The 20,763-nt window shown below is 36.7% G+C and overlaps 1 protein-coding gene across 1 annotated transcript in view; it reads right to left on the minus strand.

Annotated features, from left to right (window-relative positions):
* The window catches only part of LOC128179431 (collagen alpha-1(IV) chain-like), a 28,474-nt gene that overhangs the window by 4,846 nt on the left and 2,865 nt on the right, over positions 1 to 20,763 (minus strand). The window contains exons 5-32 of the mRNA XM_052846840.1: positions 19,872 to 19,934; positions 19,638 to 19,718; positions 18,685 to 18,759; positions 18,496 to 18,558; positions 18,212 to 18,292; positions 17,653 to 17,817; positions 16,979 to 17,041; positions 16,762 to 16,860; positions 16,349 to 16,402; positions 15,281 to 15,377; positions 14,841 to 14,963; positions 14,222 to 14,527; positions 13,708 to 13,886; positions 13,084 to 13,281; positions 12,513 to 12,681; positions 12,016 to 12,126; positions 11,435 to 11,649; positions 11,024 to 11,183; positions 10,322 to 10,438; positions 9,420 to 9,590; positions 9,012 to 9,101; positions 8,565 to 8,726; positions 8,208 to 8,303; positions 7,902 to 7,991; positions 1,695 to 1,828; positions 985 to 1,291; positions 561 to 611; positions 71 to 256 (exon numbers count right to left, since the gene is read on the minus strand). Of these exons, the coding sequence (XP_052702800.1) occupies positions 71 to 256; positions 561 to 611; positions 985 to 1,291; positions 1,695 to 1,828; positions 7,902 to 7,991; positions 8,208 to 8,303; positions 8,565 to 8,726; positions 9,012 to 9,101; positions 9,420 to 9,590; positions 10,322 to 10,438; positions 11,024 to 11,183; positions 11,435 to 11,649; positions 12,016 to 12,126; positions 12,513 to 12,681; positions 13,084 to 13,281; positions 13,708 to 13,886; positions 14,222 to 14,527; positions 14,841 to 14,963; positions 15,281 to 15,377; positions 16,349 to 16,402; positions 16,762 to 16,860; positions 16,979 to 17,041; positions 17,653 to 17,817; positions 18,212 to 18,292; positions 18,496 to 18,558; positions 18,685 to 18,759; positions 19,638 to 19,718; positions 19,872 to 19,934 (3,706 nt within the window). The remainder of the gene's footprint in view (positions 1 to 70; positions 257 to 560; positions 612 to 984; positions 1,292 to 1,694; positions 1,829 to 7,901; positions 7,992 to 8,207; positions 8,304 to 8,564; positions 8,727 to 9,011; positions 9,102 to 9,419; positions 9,591 to 10,321; positions 10,439 to 11,023; positions 11,184 to 11,434; positions 11,650 to 12,015; positions 12,127 to 12,512; positions 12,682 to 13,083; positions 13,282 to 13,707; positions 13,887 to 14,221; positions 14,528 to 14,840; positions 14,964 to 15,280; positions 15,378 to 16,348; positions 16,403 to 16,761; positions 16,861 to 16,978; positions 17,042 to 17,652; positions 17,818 to 18,211; positions 18,293 to 18,495; positions 18,559 to 18,684; positions 18,760 to 19,637; positions 19,719 to 19,871; positions 19,935 to 20,763) is intronic.

Below are 20,763 nucleotides of genomic sequence, written 5' to 3' on the forward strand. Positions count from 1 at the left end.
CAATTGTGTGAGGGTGCAAAAGATTGTTTTACTTTGAAAAATGGCTCTTGAACCAAATTCCTTTCTGTACCTCGTTCTCCGGGGAAACCATTATCTCCTCTCTCTCCTTTGAACCCTTGAGGACCGTAACCAGCCTCGCCTGCCATTCCCTTCAGACCGGGGAATCCTGGGAAACCGTCTTCACCTTCCATTCCTTTCTCACCGGGACGACCTGGCTGTCCGGGAATTCCAAAGTCTCCGGGCTCTCCAATCACACCTACAATTGCATTGCATATAAAAAATGCATACAACAAACATTGTTAGGAAAAAATACCGTTTATATCATAATTTAGCAATTCTCACGATTTAATTTATAATTTTAACTATATTACATATTAAAATAAGGTAATTTTTACAATTTAATACATTATTTAACTATATTCTTGATCACTTTAACATAAAAAAAGATATACAAAACACAAAATTTAATTGATCAGGTATTGTTTGCTACTAGAACCTTTCAAAATCATAGTGTTTAAATTGTAGTAAGTGCATACTTATCAAGTACTCAATGTACTCACCAAAAGCGTCCTCTCCTGGAGGTCCGGGACGACCCACAAATCCAAAATCACCTGGAAGAAAATTTGAACTCAGTTTGAGAAATTTAAAGAATGTAGGAGCAGAAACATTTGTTGGGGATTTAATTTCCTTATTTTCGTTGGTAGTCTTAATCAACGAAAACAAATCCGTGACAAATTTTTAACCTAAGTATTAATATAGTCAGAGTTATTGCGTAATTTATTTTAGAGATTACGATATGACAAAATTATATCCCAGTTAAATTCTATTTCCGAAATTTTAACCGAACGAATAATATGTGTTTCTACAGTATCTTTATATATGTTACTTGTTCAATATATTGCTAAAATAGAACATCTGAAAACATTTTTAAAACGATTAATTCCCCCAATTTTCCCCAGATCGCCTTTAATCCTCTTTACTTACCCTGATCTCCCTTCCTTCCTGGACGGCCAGCCCTACCCTCCTCCCCTGGGATTCCATCGTCTCCCTTCAGTCCTTCGAATCCAGGCAGACCATCTTCTCCAAGCATTCCTGGGAATCCTGGGAGTCCGTCCTGACCGGGATCACCTGGGAATCCTTTAAGTCCGTCGGGACCAGAACGTCCGGGCGTTCCGTCAAATCCTTGCTCTCCTGGGGCACCAACCACGCCCCGTTCTCCTGGGTAACCAAACGCACCCCGATCACCTGGGGCTCCGGGGAAGCCATCAGCACCTGGTAAACCACTCACACCCTGAACAAAAAAAATAAACTTTTTCAATTTTAAATAAAACATCTCAAATGTTTAATTTATACACTTTGAGTTGAATTTTGCAAAATCTTGATCAGCAGCAATTTCTCCAAATATCTGGGATGGAACATATTCCAACATAGTGCCTTTCCATCTTTTGTTTTGTCAACAACATTCTCTTTTCAGTAAATCTTGTTAAGGATGCCAATTCAATTCTTGTTTACAAAAGTGTTGACCAGGTCTATAAAAACCTTTTAGATATATACACAGCCCCTCTATCACTGTTCCTAACTTTACTTTCTTTCTCTCCTAATACTTAGTATTAATGTTTTCAGAAAAGATTAAATTGAACTAGAGTTCCTTGCTTTGTCCCCCCTTCCCCCACCCATTTTTTTCTACTACCCACCCTTTCTCCTGGGAATCCATCCAGTCCTTGACGTCCCGGCTCTCCATTCTCTCCCTTGAATCCAGGCAGTCCGGATCGACCTTGTTCTCCCGGTATTCCAGGTAACCCTATCACACCTCGCTCTCCATCATTGCCTATAACAATCAAAGCAAAATATACATACAGTGTACGTAAGAATTCTAATTCTTATTAAATATATTTATTCATTGTAAGTGCTTCTAGATGCTTTTGCTGATTTGGTTATAAAAACAATTGTTTCAAACTCTTTTGCAGAAATTGAAAACCTCTGAGTTTTAGTTATAAACAACCTTAGATTTTTTGTTATATATTTGAACATTTTAAGCCTTTTCCATAAAATGCTAGTTTCAATTCAATTCTGCCCCCCCCCCCCCCTAAAAAATTAAATTAAGAAAAAAGCCACACACAGTCACATGAAAATAATAAAAGTTTTTGATCTACTTCTATTTTCCTTTCTTTAAATTGAGAGCCCATATATTCCAGAAATAAACCATATCAATTTTCTATCAAAATCATGGCTAAAATCTGTGAATATTTCTCCATAAACTTTACTCCCAACCAACTTGATAATATACATTGTACATGTATCATTTGTTAATTCAGGAGTCATCCTTTTTACCTGGACCATGAATAACCGACCCATAAATAACTTCCTCATGAACCAATAACTTTTTAACTGCTCACAAATAATATTCCCTATCATCAAGACGCAATACCACTGACATTATCTGATTCAAAAATATTCCACAATTTTCTTTACCTACATTAGACAGCTATAGCAAAATCAATAAACAAGCTAGGTGTTTTCACTCCATTGACGTTTTGTATATAGAGGGAAAACCACTCTATCAAGGTCACATGTCATATAAAAATAGTAAACAACACAGATTGTGTATTCACGCATGTCTGTATATATTTATAAAAAAACAGAATTAAGGAAAGATATAAGCAAGGATGGTAATAAACTTAACAAAGGAAATAAGCAGGTAGACTAACGAACACACATAAAATCAATCAGCTCCAACTTTTGTCACAGAGCCTCAACACTGGTTTGCACTGGCTCTGCTGTACAGGTAGAGATGGAGATTTTTCTGCGTAGTACTGTACGTAACTCTAAATTGACTCATGCAAAATAAATCAAAAGAAGTGTAGGATTTTCATAAAACTGGTGTGTGCTTCGATCCGGACTTAATTGACATCGAATATTCCACCAAACTGGAAGCCTCAGGATTTATATACATCAGTGATAATTAACAGGTATAACCTGCAGAATGATGTTTTTATTATTACGTTTGTTTCTACTCTGTCTTTGTGTATCGGACATTTTTACTCAAAATGATACCACGGCAACTCCCTCTACTGGTTCTGTCAATCAAGCCTGTAGCATTGTCGTCCTTGGCAAGAAAACCAAACAAAACTTTGATAGTCTATTCAACAATGGTGCCACAAAAATGGTGAAGATCAAGTTCAGTTTTCAAACTTCATCAGCAGGGGTTCTCTCTGGCCTTGCCAACACAGATATTTTTCTCCCCTTAATAATGATTAAGACGAAAGGATCGGAAGGAAGAGGTTTGCTCCTCCTTAAGGATGAGATGGTTTCTATGCCTTTTTCGGCCTTGCGTTATGGAGTGGAGAGCTTCGACGTGAGTATAGCTGAGAGTCCTCCTAACTGCTTTGTTACCCAGAACCTAGATGTCACACACCTTCAGACATTGTTGAGGGACTTGGTGCTAGGCAATCTCGATCTGACAAAAAAGGACGAAACCCCAGAGGAGCAGCGTGTATGTAATCAACACATTAGAGACAATGGGAATGGGGTGGCAGAGTTTTACTATGTCTGCTGCTACAGAGATGATGAGGGCAGAGTGATATGCTCCGAGTTATCCGAAGACCTGTGGCTAACAGTCTTCTTTTATATTGTGGTTGTTATCAATATTCTAGTGGTACTGTACAGCCCGCTGTTGGTTCCGCAAGCATGGTACCGCGAGATTTATGTTAATCTAGTGTACAGTCATGAACTTAAAGAGCACGTCAAGTTACGGATCCTAAAATCAGCTAAACTTCCAAAGGAAATGAACATCTCAAGTAAAAACACGATCAAAGTGAGTAGCATTGAAGATGATCCCGACATGCCAAAATTCAAAGATATAGTGGCTAACCTAAAAGAAGATCAAACATACACTGTTGCAATATCCAAACTCATGTTCAAAATGAAAGCAGATCGCCTTGTTCAATCTAACGATGTTCCAGTAGGGGTATTCAAGACATTGTATGATACGATAGTAAAGTGTCAAATTCGTGAACGCGATGCAGTCAAAGACTGCTGTCACAGCAACATTTTTGGCACTTTTAAGAAACCATGTAAAAAATCTGTCTTGTGGCATGAATGCTTGCAGAAATTCATGCTCCTGTGTCTCCTCCCTGTGCTTGCTGCCCCTTGGATAATCCGACTCTACTTCTATTATATCTATGAAGACACCCACAGAGCACAGGAAACCATGGCTGCAGAAACACGAAACCTGGACATGAACTATCCAGGAAACCTTCTGGTGTACTTCAATCCCGTCCATGGAATATTCTTATTCTGCTATGCTGCATTGGCCATTGATATTCTCTTGTTCAGAGTTCTTCAGAAGAAAGTGACAGAGAGGTCCCGATACATCATCCGAACATGTTTCAGGGATATGCGAAGCATGAACCGATCCCGAGCACTGGGATACTGTATATTCACACTCCTGATCCCCATTAAGAAATATGGGATCTTCTTCCTTCTTGTTGCCTGGGTCTACTGGCTGATAGCTATCCCCATCCTGCTTCTAGTCATTGCATTCTACTTCATGCCTATCGTGAATATAATGTGTCGTCTCCTTTTTAACTACCTTGACACAATGTTTCCATTACAAAAGTGCTTCTCACCTATAATTCGTGCTTACCATCGCCTGTACAAAGAGGACTACTCCATTTCTATACCCATCTTTGTAGAGGACCATGTAGGGATGCCAAAGAGACCCAGCACTGCGATAGACAAAATCGTCAACATGGTGATCACACTGCTGCTGATTATTTCCATTGTCTCCTTCACAGTGCTAGCACTGGAGTTTCTAATTGTTGTTGTGGAATATATCATCCATCAGTTCATTGGACTGGTACTGAACTGGGGGGTTTGGTTCAAGTATGCTACACTAGCGTTCATCCTAGTCATATATGCCAAAGACTGCTTCGGAAGTGTCACCAAAAAATATCTAGTGTTCAGTGAAAAACTGATAGCATTTGTCAAGTCAAAAGCTGAGGAAGATATGAAATTGTTCATAATTCAAGAACCAAATGAACAGGGAAACAATGCATTTCAAATTGACGATGAGTCCAACTCGGAACAGCAATTTGAACTATCTGTTCAAGATTCCCATTTAGAATGGCACATGCCCCATGTGGTACTTTTCCTTGACAACACTGATGTGACATACATCACTAAACACCTGTTCTTTGAGGTCTCTAATATGCCAAATGCTGGATGTCCTGGTAGTCTCATGACCAACCTGTTTTCCGCTTTGTCCCAGTTTATGGTTATTCTGCTGTTCCTGCTTTTCGTTCTTTTGGTCATTGCAGCATTCGGTGAAAAATACGAAGTATCGGGCATTAACCAGTCTGTACTTGCGGCAGTGGGAGGAATTTTGCCTTTCGTCTTTCAAAAAATCCTTTTCAAAAGCCCTCCTGATTTTGATTTGGATACCAGCAGTCCAAATTTCCAAAATGCTTTCAATAAGATTCTCCACGAATATGTAGAGTACGCCTTCGTCTACGATATCGAGCCAGCTGATGAGATAAAAGAAAGCTCTGACCAATCGCAAGTGGACCTCTTGATAAATACAAGTGACCAGAGAGACACGGACACTCCTGGTGGCACCGCTCATATTGTCTGACTCCGGTTTGGTATATTGTACTGTATATATGTATTTTATATTATAGTGATCTATTTTTTGCTATTTTTCAGTCATTTTTATTTTGCAAAAAGAGGATGGCAGATTTTGTGTACTATAAAACACATTTAAAAATGTCTTACACAAATATTTTTTTTATCAAATTGATTTATATCTCATTTTGGCAGAATTTGGAACTCACACAAAAAATCTGTTTGATCTGTATTTTTTTTTTTTATATATTTGTTAAGTGCATACTTTGAATTTATGATATTCAATCAATTTATTCTCCTTACATATACATGTAAGTAATATAATACAATTGTAGCCTTTTGATGAGGTCTAAACAATTGTTTCCATAGAGCTGTTGAGAGTGTAATGGCCGAGGACAATGTCAGATGTTAATTGATATACTCCTTTGATATTAATTGATATACTCCTTTGATATTAATTGATATACTCCTTCGATATTAATTGATATACTCCTTCGATATTAATTGATATACTCCTTCGATGTTAATTGATATACTACTTCGATATTAATTGATACCTCCTTCGATGTTAATTGATATACTACTTCGATATTACCTGTAATTGATATACTCCTTCGATATTAATTGATATACTCCAGACCTATCAAGTCTAAGGTCTGTTATGATATCTTTTATGTAATAAAAACCTTTCTACAGTATTTTAAGGTTAACTTTTTTTTTTTTATTTCTATGACAAGTAAAGTTAGTTTTTTTTCACAGAATGTATACCATATATTAGAGTAACAACAATTGACTATATATAATAAAATATTGTTTAGGAGAAATATGATATTTTGTATATTTTTTGGTATGATGAAATTGTGTACTTAAATTTTGAAATCTTGCATAATTAATGGGACCAAAAATTAGTATGACAGTATATACAGTGTGTCTGGTACATGAACATACATTTTATCCCAACATTCTGGGACCTTAATTTCAACAAATTTTTTAGAGATTACAATTGTTCAGTTATTTATTTACATGCATCATGGATATGAAGTTTTTATTTATTAATATTATAGGATATTTTCAGCGACTCATGTTTTTTAACAAAATTCATTTTTCTTTGTGAAGTCTGTGTTCATATCTGACTATGTGAAAGATAATAATTAAAAGCTTGCACTGCCCAATTAAGATAAATTATGCTGTATGAATTCTTGTTTTACAATATCAATTATAGCCCTCATGATATTGCAACAGTTTTAATGCTGATTTATTAAGGACCACTCCTTGTCTGTATGACAGGTGTTGTGTTTTGCTCATTTCACACAAAGCAAGGTAGTTAATTACAATTCATTCAATGAGATGACCATGCGGTTCTAGAAGATATTAAATGAACGATAATCTGTAGAAGCATCTTTCTAATCTATCTTACATAACTTAATTTATTGTGGAAATTTAACAGCTTTCATAATGTAAAAACAATAATTGTTTTCTAATTAAGCTTTTCGTACACAAAAGCAAGCCATTTATGTAATAAATTAACAAGTCTCTACAGCTAATGATAACTAAAATATGATATTTTGTGTTTACATTTATGTATGAATGATAGAACAGTCAAAATAGGAATATTTTCATGGTACATGTCATAAAAGTCTATTTTACTTCGAAAGCGGGATTCAAATTCATTCTTTTGTAAATCATATTGTACAAACTATGAGGTAGGTAAATCTCTATCAAATATCACACTTCTTACATGAAGCCCCATTATACCTGTCATATTAAAGTATGTGCCAAGATATTTATGCACATTTGGACATTTTTTTTTTAAATAAACATACCTAGCTGTGAAAGAATTGCAATTAAAATTGATAAAAGGGAAAATATCCAAAATATCTTCACTGACACATTATCATACCAGTAATTCACTCGGAAAAATTCACAGGAACAGAAAGTTTTTTTTTACAAAGATTTAAAATGGGTAATGTTGACATCTTTCCTCCTTTTGGAAGTCACTTGGAAGTACCTTGGCAATTTTTAAACATTATCATTATGTTGCTATATGCAAATTTCCCCTAGACTTTTTATTATTAGTCCTTTATTGAAACCTAACATGCTGGAGGGGTGGTTCAAAGAAGAAATCTTGGGATTTTTTCATACTGTTGAATTAAGGCCATTTGAACTCTGGGGTATTTATAAATATCAAATAATTTTTAAAAAAAAACGTGCTGAAAAAATATCTTGGGACAGAGTATGGTATAACTCTTCAACAATGCCTGTTATAGTAAAATTCTCACCTGGAATTCCGCCAAGTCCGGGACCCCCTTTCTCTCCTTTCAATCCATTCAATCCGGGGAAACCATCACTTCCAGGTCTACCATTTCGTCCTAAAATCCAATTTGTAGAAATTTGACATTTTTACCAATGAATTTCAACAAAATGTGGTATATCTAAATGTATTTGTATATGTTTGATCATGAGGGACCAGTCCAGGATTCCAACCCGGGCCCCCTGAATCTCTATCCCAACTACTATACACCTCCACAAGGTTAAGCTTAATCAAAGGGTGGTTTCTATTTAATAACAGAAATGAGATCTCATACCCGGCTCTCCAGGAATGGAATTTCCAACCTCTCCCCTTTCTCCTTTCCGGCCTGGGAAACCATCTTGTCCAGGTCTTCCAACAACTCCTACTTCTCCTGCATAAGCAAACAAAATTGATGAAATCACAACTTCATATGAGAGTTAATTATCTCCCTTATATATATATATATATATGTACAGTTATTTCTAAGAGTGTATATACTTTATCTGAAAAACCTTTTATCCTAAAAAAAACCATGTTGAATTAAATCAGTGTGAAGCTGGATGGTTAATGAGTAATGTCTCCAACAAATGAACAGCATTTTATAAACTTATCTCATTTGTTATATCTAACTTCTTGTTGCCTCTCTTTTTACCTGGAATTCCGTTGTCTCCGGGAAGCCCTTGGAGCCCTGGTAACCCAGGTTGACCAATGTCACCCTCTGGCCCCGGGAATCCAACTTCACCAGGTTCTCCCTTGAATCCAGGCAATCCGAATGAACCGGGAAATCCGGGAAGGCCAGACTCACCTCTAGAACCTGTACAAGTCATAAAAGAGGCAAAGTTAACACTCAGGTATATTTCAAACAGAAAAAGAGATGATATCTATAAAAATAACACTTGTCTCAGGCATATTTTACATATTGGAAAAAAAACAGGCATATTTTACATATTAGAAAAAAACAGGCATATTTTACATATTAGGAAAAAACAGGCATATTTTACATATTAGAAAAATAAATAACACCAAGGTAAATTGAACATGCAAAAACTGACCCTGCCACTTCCCTTTTTGTGACATGTTTCAGCACCTTCAGACTTACCTTTTACACCTGGAACTCCTAATTGTCCAGGTAAACCTGGTTCACCTGATCGTCCCTGAAATCCAGTGGCTCCCTTCATTCCAGGCAGTCCTATATAGGAACAGAGTTGAATGAAATATGACAAAACAAACATTTTACTTATCACCTGCATTACCTTCAGGTGTTGAAGGTGTGGCGTATATTACACCTAACTCAAAGATTTGTAATTTAAATACAAAAGAACAACAAGTTTAAGGACAAATAAGTAGCCAATGAATTTTGCTAAAGAAAAATTAAATTTCAACATTTCTTTTTCTAACAGCATCAAGAATTAACAATATGAATTAAGAATCTTTGTTTCAACTGCAGTTGATTCCAAAAAAATGACACTGGCTTAATCTTTGATGGTAGACTCTTATTCTTACTCACCATCATAACCGGGCAGTCCTGAGAGCCCGGGCTCTCCCGCTGGGCCCTCACGCCCAGGAGTTCCGTCCAATCCAGGGGCACCATCCAATCCACGCTGACCTTTAAGCCCATCTTGACCAGGTAACCCTGGAAGACCAGGATCCCCTGGGGCACCAGTTAAGCCTACCTCGCCTGAAACAAAAACAACTCTGTGATATAGGAGGCTGGAGAATCAAAAACTTTATATGTATCATCCACCATTTAACCATGCATTTTAGAAATCATTTTTTTTTTTAGCTATAAACTATTTTTTCAAGTAAATGTATTGAATAATTCCAAATATTGTACATTTCATATCTGAATATTATCCTATATTTGTTATTCAGAGCTCTTTTTCTATAGAAGATTAATATCCATGTAGTATGAAAATAGCCACTAGCTGTTTTTGATTTGAACATATTTTATTATGCAAATATACATTTACATAAATGGATAGGCAGCAGGCAATGCCTATGTAAGCCTTCTCCATATGCCACTAGCTGTGTATATAACTATCCAAATCTCTTAAACATTAGGACACCACAGGATGTGGAAGACCATAAAAAAGTAGGACTTATGTAATATACAATAAAACTAGAAGAATTCTAATATTGTGATAACAAAATCTGACAAGTTGTACAATCTGCTGAAAATTAATCAAATTTAACGGAACCACCCAAAGCCTTACATGCATCACTGTTTTATCATCTAAAAACAACCCAAAGTCATTAAAAGATAGAACATTGGAGAGAAAAAGACCCACATTGTCAAGTTTCTTGAAATTCTATGGTGGCACCATAGAATTTCAAATGCAAGTACTGAAAGGTACACATGTATATAATCAGTGATTTTTCAAAACAAAGGAAAAAGTGTCCTGGATTTACCTGGGATTCCGTCTCTCCCTCTAAATCCCTTCAGGCCAGGAAATCCTCTGAATCCTATGATCCCCTTTTCCCCCTTTAATCCTGGGAATCCAGGGGATCCATACTCTCCAGAGTCACCTGAAATCAAATATTACATAATGAATTCTCAACCTCCACCTTCATAAAGTAAGATAAAGTTCTAAATAGGAAATGTACAAGCATTCATCAAATACTTTGTATTCAAGATTGTCTGAGCTGACCCTCAGTCTTTTAACTTTAAACTCATCATGGTTCATACTTAAGTTCATGTGTAAAACTAAATCAAGAGAATTTTTTATATTTTAAGCTATCAAGATGTTATACAAAGATAAGGCAAAAAATGCTGTCTAATTTTCTTGAAAATCTAAAATAGAAAAACATGAGGAAAAGTGGAAATTTCTGTAAGAATGTAAACCTATAAAATTCTAAAATGAAGAAATTGTCTTGACCCTTTTACCACTAAATAAAAAAATTGAATAAATTAATTGGTAATTTCCCTTTTTCCTCATAGAGACACTAATATACAGTACATTGTAATTCTTCAATCAAGAGCTTGATTTTTTTTTTCATTTAAACAGAAAATTCCTGAACTTGACAACTATTGCCAACAGTGGTACATATTTTTTCCCAGTAGATTGATAAGTTTAAGGAGAAATCCCCATTTTGAAGGAATTAGTATCTAACCTCTAATTCCCTTTGGTCCAGAGAATCCAGGTCTTCCCACACGCCCTATCTCTCCAGGGTATCCCCTCTCCCCATTCAATCCAGGCAAGCCTGGGTCTCCTGGTTCGCCCTTGAGAAGTTCCATGGGGGGTGCATCAAGTCCAGGAATCCCAGGGTCTCCCTACAGAAAAGACCAGCAAACTTGTATTGATTTCTGTCAGATTACTTAAAATAACATCATACAATTACTGTAAACCAACTATCATTCTCTACAACTTTATTTTATGATTTACCTGTGAGATGAACTGGTTCGAGGCAATTAATTTTTGAGACCAAGCCTTACCCCACACCTGATTTTTTACTACAAATATATATGGCAAACACTGGTCCCTGCGAGAAATATACGTGACAATGAGGCTCTTGCTTACTTACCGATAATCCAGGCAGTCCGACCACACCTGATTCTCCAGGTAGACCCCCGTTTCCAGGTAGACCAGGTAATCCAGCGAATCCTGGCACCCCAGGGTAACCCTTTTCACCCACGCGGCCTCTCTCCCCGGGGATACCTGGCTGACCGTCATCACCCTTCATACCAACTCGCCCCATTTCTCCAGGTATGCCGGGAAAGCCATCCTCCCCTTTCATTCCTTAACAAAAAATAATAAATTTAACCATTATAACAGATCAATACAAAAAAACACATGACAAACAAGCTTATAATGAGTTGACACTTAAATAGTGAGGTGATTTTCATTCCCCTAAACTTAAAAAATATATCGAACAAATGGTGGATATATACCAAATTACGCTTAATTATAACAAAGCAAAATTGTTATCCCCCTGGTACTTCGCTTAAAGCATGTTTTATGGTATATTATTAATTAAAAAAGTTCAGATAAATCTATCATGCTATCTATAGTATTTATGATTCTGCAATCAATTGCTATATTCCTTAAAAAAAAAAACCCAAAAAACACACAAATTTTGTCATACACACAGCATCAAGATCTCACCAAATATTCCTGGAAGTCCATCTTGGCCATCTTCTCCAGGAATTCCCATAAATCCAGGTTCTCCCTTCTTTCCAGGCGGAATGTTGATTCGGGAGGGTTCACCTTTCTCTCCTGAAGAAAAAAAGAATTCAAACATGTCACACAACAAATGAATAAGTAGATTCCTTATTTTACATAAATACAACAAATGAATAAGTAGATTCCTTATTTTACATGAGTATTTAATTCAGCGACTTAACGATTTTGCATCAAACAGCAGAATATGAAATTGCGAATGCTGAATTTTTATCATAATTCCATAAAGTTTACATCTGTCCCAAAAATAATAACAAGATTTTAAAATCCGTGAGATGTGTTTCTCGTGATTTTATGCGGACATTATTTCATTTTGTTTAATAAGGAATTTACACTATGGATTTCTACTGCACATAATGTTTATAGATAGACAAATCTCCTAGCCATATTTACTCTGAATTTTCTCTAACAAAAATCCATACCTCTGAGTCCTTTTAAGCCTGGGTAACCTTCTATTCCGGGAAATCCCTTAAGTCCAGTTCGACCCAGTTCGCCTGGAATGGAATCTCCAGGCATTCCAGGAAGGCCGTTTTCTCCCTGCATTCCAGGTAAGCCATCCAGACCCTCCAAACCTGGATCTCCTACTTGACCCTATTAAGGTCAAACACATTTTTAAAAAATGGATAGAAATGGGTTTGAAATCTGTCTTCTTCTATCTATCGATAAACTGTAGATTCTTTATTTTATGCCATTACTTCATTCTGTGATATTGATGTTTTGTGTTAAATCAAATCACAAAAATGTCAGAACTATCAACAAATTCATAATTTTGGAAATTCGACGCTACGAGCTATTTTAAGTTCTCTTTATTTTATCCTTGAATAAATATGTGCCCACACAGACACCCCCCCCCCCCCCCAAAAAAAAAATTTATCCTATGTATAAAAGCATGCCGAAAAGGACACAAGTGAGCATGATTTATTTAGAGGTCCATCAATCCTTGATCTCTACAGTATTCCTACGCTATGTGTGTGTTGGTGGTGGGATTCTTACTCTTTCTCCCGGTACACCAGCGTAACCTTTAGGTCCTCTAGGACCTACGGCTCCGGGTTGCCCGGCCCTTCCTACTGGACCTGGAATACCATTCTCTCCCTTAAGCCCTGTAAGGAGTTCTCCAGGTGGCATCTGAAATTCTCCAGGCTCTCCTTTCATTCCAACTCGACCTATTTCTCCAGGGATACCTGCTGGACCCTGAAATAGCAAAATCAAATTTTAAATTAATAGTTAATTCCCGAAAGAACAAAAACAAACTCCTGAAAAATTATATTTTTATTCTTTTAACACATTTTCCTGGGCTGAAATTGCCTTTAATTGACAGTATGTATCATATATGTTTTACAGAATTTAGTTACCTCATCAATCTGCAGGGAAATTAATTAAAAACTGTCCTAATGGGACTAATACCACTGCAAGGCTAATTTCAAATGAGACAAATATGAATATAATACATATGTACAAATTTTCAGACTATTCCATGCAGTATTAAATAAGTTTATAGGGTGGACAAAAATTGTTTTTACAGACAAACATACATACAGAAAAGTGGACAGACAGAGAGGGTGATTCCAATAAACCTCTTAACTTCGTTTGCGGAAGTATAAAAATGAACCTACTTACCGGTTGACCTTTAGCACCTGGTATTCCGGGGAATCCTGGCACGCCAGGGTCACCTGGTTGTCCTTGGAAACCTGACTGTCCTGGTTGTCCGGGAAGACCAAACAGACCTGGTTCACCAGGGTCACCACGGAAACCGGGCTCCCCCCCTGGACACACTCCACAGTCATCTCCCCTTGGACCTACAAATCAATTCAATGTCTTAAACACTTCAAGTCAATTAGTTTCTACTTTAAGGTTTACAAAGAAAAGTTCTCTGTTTAAAGAATACAGGTTTATTTGAACATAATTTTTAATGCATAAACATAGCTGGATTAATTAGCAGCCGTTATCAATGTAAGTATTTTCTTCTTCTCTTTAATGGAGAGAACTGTTTGCCTGCTGTTCAATCCATATTCATTTAATATATACTTCTGTGTATATTTCTGAATAAAATACTTCTTAAACTAAGCATTTTCCAAGAATACAAGTTCAAAATGATAAAAATTATGAGTATGCCATTGATTAAATTATGAACCTCTTTCCCCTGGAATTCCGTCCCTTCCATCTTCTCCTGGAATTCCTGGATCTCCCTCTTCTCCAGGAAATCCCACTGGGCCTTCTGGACCTGTTACATCAAATCCTAGACCCGGGACACCATCAAATCCCCGTGGACCCGGCTCTCCCCGCATTCCAGGAAGTCCATCCAGTCCAGGACGCCCAACTTGTCCTGATTCCCCGGGATATCCCTGTACTGTGTCTCCGAATGGTCCCTGCTCTCCTTCTCTACCTTTGAGTCCAGGAAGTCCAGGCAACCCTGGAACTCCATCCACACCAAAATCACCTAATAAAAAAAAAGATCATAAGAAATCATGTTTCGGATTAATAGATAAAAGATACTGTGGAATCATTCTATTTCCTGGGGGCCAATTTTCGTGGATTGTGGGTGTTTTGCTTATTCGTGGGGATGTAATTTCATGGATGCGTTAGTTTTCAGTTTAAGTACGTAAACTTAATCTTTTATAATTAATATTCTTTGAGGATGTAAATTCGTGGGCGAGGGCTTCCCTCGAATACCACGAAAATTGAGCCATCACGAATTCTAATGATTCCACAGTAAGGATTTAAAAAGAAAAACTCCTCCAAAGTATACGTACCTATATCTCCCCGATCTCCAGGATAGGAAAACCCTGGGAGTCCTCTGTTTCCTGGAATTCCATCAGGACCTGGGAGACCTGGAGGTCCATCTCTTCCGATAGGACCATCAACACCATCCAAACCTAAAGAGATGGATTTCAAATTTATCATTCATCTATAAATTCAATTTTAAAGCAATGAGGTATGTGCAGGTTGTCCCAAAATTCTATAAATTTTTTAAAAATCTGTTAACTGTATCTTTTAAATTTCTTTTGAGTCTTTTTCAAACAAAACCGAAAATTTTTAATCCAACAAATGCTTTGCTTACTGCTTGAAAAAGGAATTTTAAGTTAAATAGTGTTACATCAGGTTTTCTTTCATTAATTGTTAATGAAGCTTCATAGTGAACTTTTATACAATTCCATTGTCCAATTTACCGGTACTGTAATAATAGACTCACCAGGATATCCTTGAGGTCCCTCGGGACCTGGGTCTCCTGGACGACCTCTAGGACCAGGCCGACCTTGACCTCCTCCTTCAGGATCTCCACGCGGGCCCTGAAATTACAAGAGGCACAAAAAAAATGAAGATTAAATTCCTTCAAAAATATGAAAATCATGAAATTTTTTTTTATATAATTTGCTAATATTTTCAAGATGAAGAACTACTGGAATAAAATCATGGTTCACATTGAGAATAAGGAGAATATCAAAAAATTGGGTTTTCAAATAAGTATTCATCTATATGTATGTTTCCTAAAAATAAAAACTATATTTTTAAACATTTAAACCACATCTAGATTCAACTGAAAGATTTAAGATGTTTGTGAAAAATTCAACCAGGTCACAAGTTGAACCTATATATAACGGTTGAGCTTATTGCATCAGTACCAATTAAATCTGTACCGACATGTACCAGTTGAACATATACCCATACCATGAATCCAAAGTCATTAGTTAAAGATACATCTACTAAATACCGGTAAACCAAAACCCATAATACTTAAACCAAACCTATCAGTTAGACCAAAACTTACCAGTTGAACCCAAACCAAGCAGTTAAAAGATAAATCTACAAAATGACACAGACCCATAATAGTTAAACGAAACCTATCAGTTAGACCCAAACTTACAAAGTTGATCCAAAACCCACCAGTTAAAGATACATCTACTAAATGCAGGTAAATATCGGTATTTTGAAAACCCAAACTTACAAGTTGAACCCAAACCCACAAGTTGAACCCAAACCCACCAGTTGAACCCAAACCCACCAGTTGATCCTAGACCTATTACTTGATTCTACATCCCTTAGTCAAACCAAAGCCCATCAGTAAATCAAATAAATATTTTATTCAAGTATATAAGAATACATGCATTGGATCGAACAGCAGTGCCTATATATGTTCTCTCCCCCACCAGTTGAACCCAAACCCATCATTTGAATCTGCAGCTCCCAGTTGAACCCAAACCCTGTTGAACCAACACCTTCCGGTTGAATCTACAGCCAGCTGAGTTGAACCCACACTTACCCGGTCTCCCAAATCTCCCCTCATTCCCTGTCTTCCAGGGTCTCCAGTTCGGCCCTACAAAGAGAAATATTACAATTCTTATTTTTTACTATTTCCCTGTAACGGGATGCGAGAAATATTGACGAACCAGACCGGGACTCAAACCTGGGCCCCCTGAATCTCTAAAGACGTGCATTACAAACTGAGCTATCTGGCACCAGTATTTGTATCAGTCAGATCGTCACATCCCTAAACGTGTTTTACTAAGACTAGCATCTTCTTTTGAAAAACTAGCTAATTACATTTAAGATCGGAGAAAAACGTAATATTGACATTTTTTACTCACTACATTGGAGAAATAACACCTGCAGTTAAAATTTGTTCCATTACTAAACAAGAAAAGGAAATAACGGCTTGATTACAGAATAACTCACTATTTCGCCTGGTAATCCATCGTAGCCAGGGTTTCCGTTTGATCCCTTGTCTCCTTTGAATCCAAAAGGTCCTGGTGGACCATCTTTTCCACGTTTTCCCTAAACAAAACAGCAGATATCAAGACGTCATAAACAATTATCACTATTATCTACTGAGAGATATCAGCCTAGTAATTTTTGCTGAAAAATATGCTCTTCTGGGTTCTTTGTAGCTTACCCTCATTCCTTGCATCCCTGGCATTCCAAATGGGCCTTTATCACCTGCCATCCCGGGCAAGCCCTAAAAGAGGAATTGTTTTTTAAAAGCTGACTTTGAAAATTACACCGTAAAAGTACTCAATTTAGCTTTCATTAAAGAGGAGTAACGCTTACAAACTGTTCACTACTACATTCAATCAAACACCACAAATTCAAGTGCAAAAGAGCCGAAATTCCCGGAAAAATAATGGAACCAGAATTTCTTCATATCAAGCACATCTACAGTGTCCTAATTCCCTAAGGCTTCCAGAAATTCTCTGCAGCGCTTTAAGAGGAGTTGCGTTTATAAGAAAGAACAGGACTGACTGACTGGCAGGTCAAAAACATTATACCTTCCTCAACAAGATGCTTGGGGTATAACAATAGTGCTTGCTCCAGAGTGGGCAGCAATGTCACAAGATATCTGTCACTTATTTCTATGAGGGATGTTACTGTAGATTCCTAATTAAAAGCGAGGAATTGATATTCGCGTAAAATTGTGAGAAGCACATCTCGCGAATATTAAAATCTCGCTTTTATTTTTTGGGACATGTAAACAACATGAAACTATGATTAAAATTTGGCATTCGCAATTTTATGTCCTCGCGGAATTAAGTACCCGTGTAAAATAAGGAATCTAAGGTATTAACTAACATTTTCTCCCCTCTGTCCAGGATAACCAGGCACTCCAGGACGTCCGTCGTAACCGTCATCTCCTCGATCCCCTACGGGCCCCGCACTAATCTGGTTGGGCTTGTTGCCAGGAAGAGTTGTAATAATTCCCTTGGGGCCTCTCAATCCATCAAATCCTTTCTCTCCCTTAGAAAAACAAACAAAACACAAAATAATATGGAAGTACATGTACCATATATCCGGTAATTTTTGCGGTGATCTAATTTTAGCTTTTTCCGCGATCACTTTTAAATCGCAAAATATTCAATATGCAGAAATTATATCCGGTAACGTTTGGTAGAAAATCTTTTTAAATCGCAAAATATAACTGGCACAAATAAAATATGGTACACATTTTCTCTTGTTTTGTGAATTTTGTGACATGCGAAAACAAAATGGATGTATGGTATGATGTTATCATAATATTATGTCAATTCTGTATCGGACTCAAATAAAATCATTTTTATAATCTGCAAGAGATAATGAAATTTTGCTGCTCAGTTTCTTGGGCACCTAAAACACTCATGAAATTTAAACTGACCTTTTGACCTTTGGCTGGGTTTCGGGCTGGGTCTCCCATTTGACCTTTCGGGCCTTTGACTCCAGGAGATCCAGGTTGTCCCTGAAAAAATGCATTTGAAAATCAATTACAATTTCATCAATTACATTTTATAAAGTATGTTAAACTTCAACAAAACCAAAGTGTGGTCCAGTCTAAAGATGAGTCATCCAAATCTTTATGGTACTGTGCATCAATATCTGTTACATATATCTGATGATGATAAATCCCACATGAAATTTGTTTCAAAATCAAAGTGCCCTTACCCTGCGTCCCTCTGGTCCCTGAGGTCCCGGGGGACCTGGCCTACCTGGAATACCGGGGTCACCCTGAAGATATATATATAGATACATGATCAGAACATCAAACAGGTGTGTCAAAGCAAGAAAATAGACATGATCAATCAGATATGGAATATTATTCATCCAATGAATGTATCCAATCATGTAACTTACGGAGGGTCCCCGTCTCCCGGCGTCTCCTGGATCACCCTTTGGACCAAATCCATAAAATCCATCTCCAGGATCTCCCTACAAAGATAGTGGAGCATACTGAACTTTACTCACTGTCAAAACAGGCGTCAATGGAGTTAAATTATGCAATTAATTTAAGAGGGCTCAATGATCATAGGCATTTTCAGACTATTTTAATCTCCTTAAGATGATGGGGTCTGTATATAAAGATAGGGGGAAATGGTAAAATTTTCAAGTTATTTGGGTTTTTTCTTTACTAAATGTTAGTTTATGGTCAAAAATATCATATGTCAAAGTTAAAGGCAGATCTGATGGTAAGTGTGTTGCCCATCCAGCCTCCTTAATAATAACAAAATTTTTTTTAAGTGATAGTTTATTCATAAGCGAACTTCGCATCCCAAGGAAATAATCATGGATTTTAAACTGAAGAATATAATCTATTAACCTCAGGGTTGTCTCTAAAAATTGAGATAGAAGGAAGAAATGAAAAAGTAGAAGGGGGTCAGGGGGTCTTCTTTATAGCTCCATTGCATTTGGAATGCAATAATAGCCAGGTAATTAAGGCATTATAGGGGGGGGGGGATTTCCCGCCCCCCCCCCCCCCCAGCTCTTAGAGACAACCCTGTAAGCTCTTTTGGTATATTTTTTTTTTACATATGACTCTGCCTTAATTTAGATTTCAGACATTACAGTATTTCATCATGTTTATATGAGTATCATGTTTATAGATAATTAAACATGTATGCATGTGTAAACATTTACATCTGTTTCCTATCAATCATGCAACTCTTTCCCTTTTTTGAATGTGTATACATGTATTATATTGGTAAATGTAAACGTAAATAAACAACAATTTTTTTTTTGCTTCTGGAGAGCCTTTGTTGGTTAACAAGTTTAAGAATTGTACTGAGTGGAATATATTTAGTAGTCTGTACCTTGGTGCCATAAAATCCTGGCTCTCCTCTTGGACCCTGTCTCCCTGGCAACCCACTCACTCCTGGAACACCGGGCAAACCCTGAAAAAGGACCACAAAAAAAGGTACTGTTTATACAGGGCAGACTATGCTGTAAACAACTTTATGGGTACTGTGTATATTGAGTCACATTAAACAAATTTCATTTTAAACATTCTATATTAAGAACTTATATAAGAATAGCCGAACACCTACCTTTGTACCATTGCATCCTGGGTAACCTTGAGGTCCTACAGGGCCTTCTAAGCCCTCGTAACCCTACAAAACAATACAATGTATATCATCATCTTAAAACTCATCTGGAACTAGTGGCTAAGCAGAAGTATTGCCTGTTCTGAGAATAAATATCTAGTATTACAGAAAGCTTCCAAACTTATTTCAGAATTTAAAGCTGCTTGGTCCGATTTTATATCAAATTTTATGCACGCTTTTAAACGATGGCTCTGCTTAGTATATGTATAATAATAGACATTGCAGTAGTTTTACCCGTCATTTATGCCAAATTTCAATGAAGAAAAATACATACAAAATTTGCTAACAAAACAAACGACATTAAAAGGTACCGCATTATTTCGCCTCATGTTAAATTTCACCCCTGACAACGAGACAGGTATGGTTGTATTACGAATTTGACACCGCTTTAAATAAAGGTCGAAATGATCAGACAAATTACAAATAAACGTGTGTACGTTTTGTTCGCTAAAATTTCTAAAGTCTGCTTTCTTTACAATCGATGCATTGCATGCGGGTTGAATAACCCCAATCATTCGGGGGACGAAACCAAGCGGTTTCCTTTTCTAAACATTCCCGTGATGCATTTTGGTTTGTTTTTTCGTTTGCCTAAGGAGAAATTATTTTTATTTACTTTCAATATTTCTAACTTTGAAAGGAGACTGATTCTGCTGGTGTAAATAGGAGAAAGTCCATAACTTTCTAAGATAAATGATTTGTATGAAAAAAATTTTGATACTGTAATTACAAAAAAATCGGAGCTTTAATTGAATTTCTGACTTCAAGATTTCAAAATTTATTTCCATGACTTGCAATGTGAGAAACAACAATACTTATAAGATCACATTTTGTTCAT

Source organism: Crassostrea angulata, chromosome 4, assembly GCF_025612915.1.
Source record: "Crassostrea angulata isolate pt1a10 chromosome 4, ASM2561291v2, whole genome shotgun sequence".
Taxonomy (NCBI): Eukaryota; Metazoa; Mollusca; class Bivalvia; order Ostreida; family Ostreidae; genus Magallana; species Magallana angulata.